The 2982-nt window shown below is 36.1% G+C and overlaps 1 protein-coding gene across 1 annotated transcript; it reads left to right on the top strand.

Annotated features, from left to right (window-relative positions):
• On the top strand, window positions 1957–2307 carry LOC109826555 (protein FAR-RED IMPAIRED RESPONSE 1-like). The gene has a single exon (XM_020393584.1). It carries the CDS (start codon window positions 1957–1959, stop codon window positions 2305–2307), a length of 351 nt encoding a protein of 116 aa, XP_020249173.1.

The following is a 2982-nucleotide window of genomic DNA, read 5'->3' as shown; positions in this document are numbered from 1 at the left end:
CTCCTGTGGCTCGGATAGTGATGTTCATCGTCGCTCTTTAACGCTGAACCGTTCGTGAAGACCTATAGGCAATTTTCGATGCCTACACCACCCTCTTTTCCCATTCCAACCCCGCAGCTAACGGCACGACCTCGTCACTGCCACCATGACTGCCGCCCATTCGCCCTCACCTTGCAACCCTATAGCATCTCTGCCCTCGACTTCCAGCCATGATTGCCGCCCTCTTCTCATGGAGTCATCTTGTCGGTGCCCGCCTCATCGAGCAAGCGACAATTGCTGATAACAGCACCTCTAATTGAGAAGGTAATAAATTTTATATGTACCTAATTTTATTCTGGAATAGATCTTTTGGTTAATGTTTACTTGGAGGAAAGGTTGGATTTTGACTGGATTTGGCCATTTGTTGTAGAGCTTATCCGTCATAGCTACTAGAAGTTCTTAGAATTACATAATTTTAAACATTGAAATTATTGTGAACAATTTTATGAATTCATCATTATTCTATATTCTCAAATTCTTCTAGGTTCATTGTTATCTCCTTAATGTGCATTTCACAAGGGTTATGTAAGCATGTCGGCAAATATTAGTTAGATTTTATGTTGGAATAGTATACGTAAGCAAATATTAGAGAATTGCGAATATTTTGTGTATGTAAGTAAACTTGTAGGACATATTTGCATTTATTTTTATATTTATGTCTAACAAATTTATATGATATTTTAATATTACAGAATTGTCCAATGGAGGATGGTCAAATTAGTGATGATGTTATTGCATTTGAAGGGAAGGAGTTCAAATGGACAACGATGCATACAAATACTATTATGCATATGCAAAGAAGATTGGGTTTGGAATTCGCAAAGATACTTTTGAAAAATCAAAGAAAGCATTAGGGGATAATCTTTCAAGGACTTTTGTTTGCGATAAAGCAGGAAGAAAGAGAGCATCAACTGAAAATGCAAGTGGATTGATTATCAATCGTCGTCTGGAAACTAAAGTTGGTTATGGTGCAAAAACAAAGATCATGCTCACTTCTTCAAAAACTTGGACAATTACTAAGTTCATTTCTGAGCATGTTTAGACTTTAGCAAGCCCCAATAAAGTAAATCATCATCATTCTTAGAAGCAGTGACATCAATCGACGCCTTGCATTAGCCTCATTGAGTTGTTGAAGAGGAAATGAAACCAACTAATATTAAAAAGGTTCTTAATGTTGGATATCAGGGACAAGATGATGAACAAGTCACCACACAATAGATGATTGATCATATCAGAAAGACAAAGCAAAGTAACATTGGTTGTGAATGCTTAAATATTATTAGATATTTTCAAGATAGAAAGGAATCAGATCCAGATTTCTATTTTGCTATGGAGGTCGATCACTTTGGTACATTGAGAAGTGTGTTTTGGGCCGAGGGTAAAGCTAGCTTCTTACTTAAGTCTTGAAGATGTGGTTGTGTTTGATACCATATACAAGACTAATCACTTGAGTATGCAATTTGCTCCATTTACAGGAGTAAACCACCACCGCCAATCCACCCTCTTCTATTGTGTATTGCTTGCAGACGAACGAGAGGAAAAGTTCATGTGGTTGTTTCCGCAATAGCTCAAGTATATGCATTTGGTTGCACCAAAGGCTATCATAACTGATCAGGATGCACAGACAAAAAAAGCTATTAAGAGAATTTTGTAAAATACTCATCATCGCTTTTGTTCTTGGCATGTTAGAAAGCATATTGTCGAGCAACAAGTAAAGTTGAAGAGCCAATATGGGGATAAGATGCCTACATATTTCAACAATTGGTATTATGCTAGATGTATAAGCAAATGCGAGGAGCTTTGGGAAGTCATGAAGGTTAAATTCAACATAAATGAAGATGAAGATAGTTGGCTAACAAGAATGTATTTGTGTGAACTTTGGTAGATGCATACTTGAAGTACTATTTTTGGGTAAGAATGACAACAAGCGAAAGGAGTGAGAGCATCAATGCCTTTTTAGATAGCTCTGTAAATGAAAACACTAGATTAGTTGAGTTCGTGGGTCAATATGACAATACAATGGCATCTCGTTGTGCATCAAAATCTCATGAAGACTTCATGACTTTGAACACTGTGCCTGTGATGACCTTCTCAAATCCGATTGAAGAGCAATTTGGAAAAGCATACACTAGGGTGATCTTAAAGATGTTCCAAAAGGATCTTGGTGATGTGATGTCATTACATCGTGAAGAAGTGTCAAAGGAGGAGCTGAAAGTTGTATATTTGGTTGGCAAATATTTTGAAACAAAAAGAATTAGGAAGAAGTAACCTATGAAATAAATGTTGAGCTTAACGTTATATGCACTTGTTCATTTTGGGAAACCGAATGGGTGCTTTGTAAGCATATTTTAAATATATTAAACCAAGTGACTTCTATTCCTGATAGGTATATCTTATCTAGATGAAAAGTTGACGCAAGGTATAGATATTTAGGCTTTGTTAATGTTATGAAGTTGTAACAAAATGAAGATAGCATGGAGCAGAGAAGTATAAGAAGATTATGGGCTTTATGAGGAAATTTTAATAAAGCACTTGACATGACAGTGGGCTTGAAGAATCTTCTTTCTAAGTTGGAGCAACAATTAGCAAACTTCCTTATAGAAGCAAGGCACAATATGACACAAGCTCTAGATTCTCAAGTTGAAAGCCACGTAGATTCAAATACTCATGTGATTGTATTTAAAGATGGTGAGCAAATTATGGTTCACGATCCTCTTAGTCTTGTGAAACCAAAGGGACGTCCACAAAATTCAACTAGGACTAAAAGTGACTTTGAAGAATCAGAAAGGCAAAAAGAGGTGAGACAATGAAAATGTGGTCATTGTCAAAATTAGGCCACAATAGGACGGGTTGTCAATTGTTGGTAAGTTCAATTTAGTTCATTTATTTTACATATTTTTCATATTTTGTTTATTGTTTTGCTGTAAAACCCCAAAATTTTTG

This window comes from Asparagus officinalis, chromosome 10, assembly GCF_001876935.1.
Source record: "Asparagus officinalis chromosome 10, Aspof.V1, whole genome shotgun sequence".
NCBI classification, from domain to species: domain Eukaryota; kingdom Viridiplantae; phylum Streptophyta; class Magnoliopsida; order Asparagales; family Asparagaceae; genus Asparagus; species Asparagus officinalis.
The sequence above is the reverse complement of the archived record's forward strand: the minus strand, read 5'-3'. Positions and strand labels throughout refer to the sequence as shown.

Bases quoted from the DNA above. Each gene is read 5' to 3' on its own strand.
- LOC109826555 (XM_020393584.1), top strand. From the start codon at position 1,957: ATGACAACAAGCGAAAGGAGTGAGAGCATCAATGCCTTTTTAGATAGC.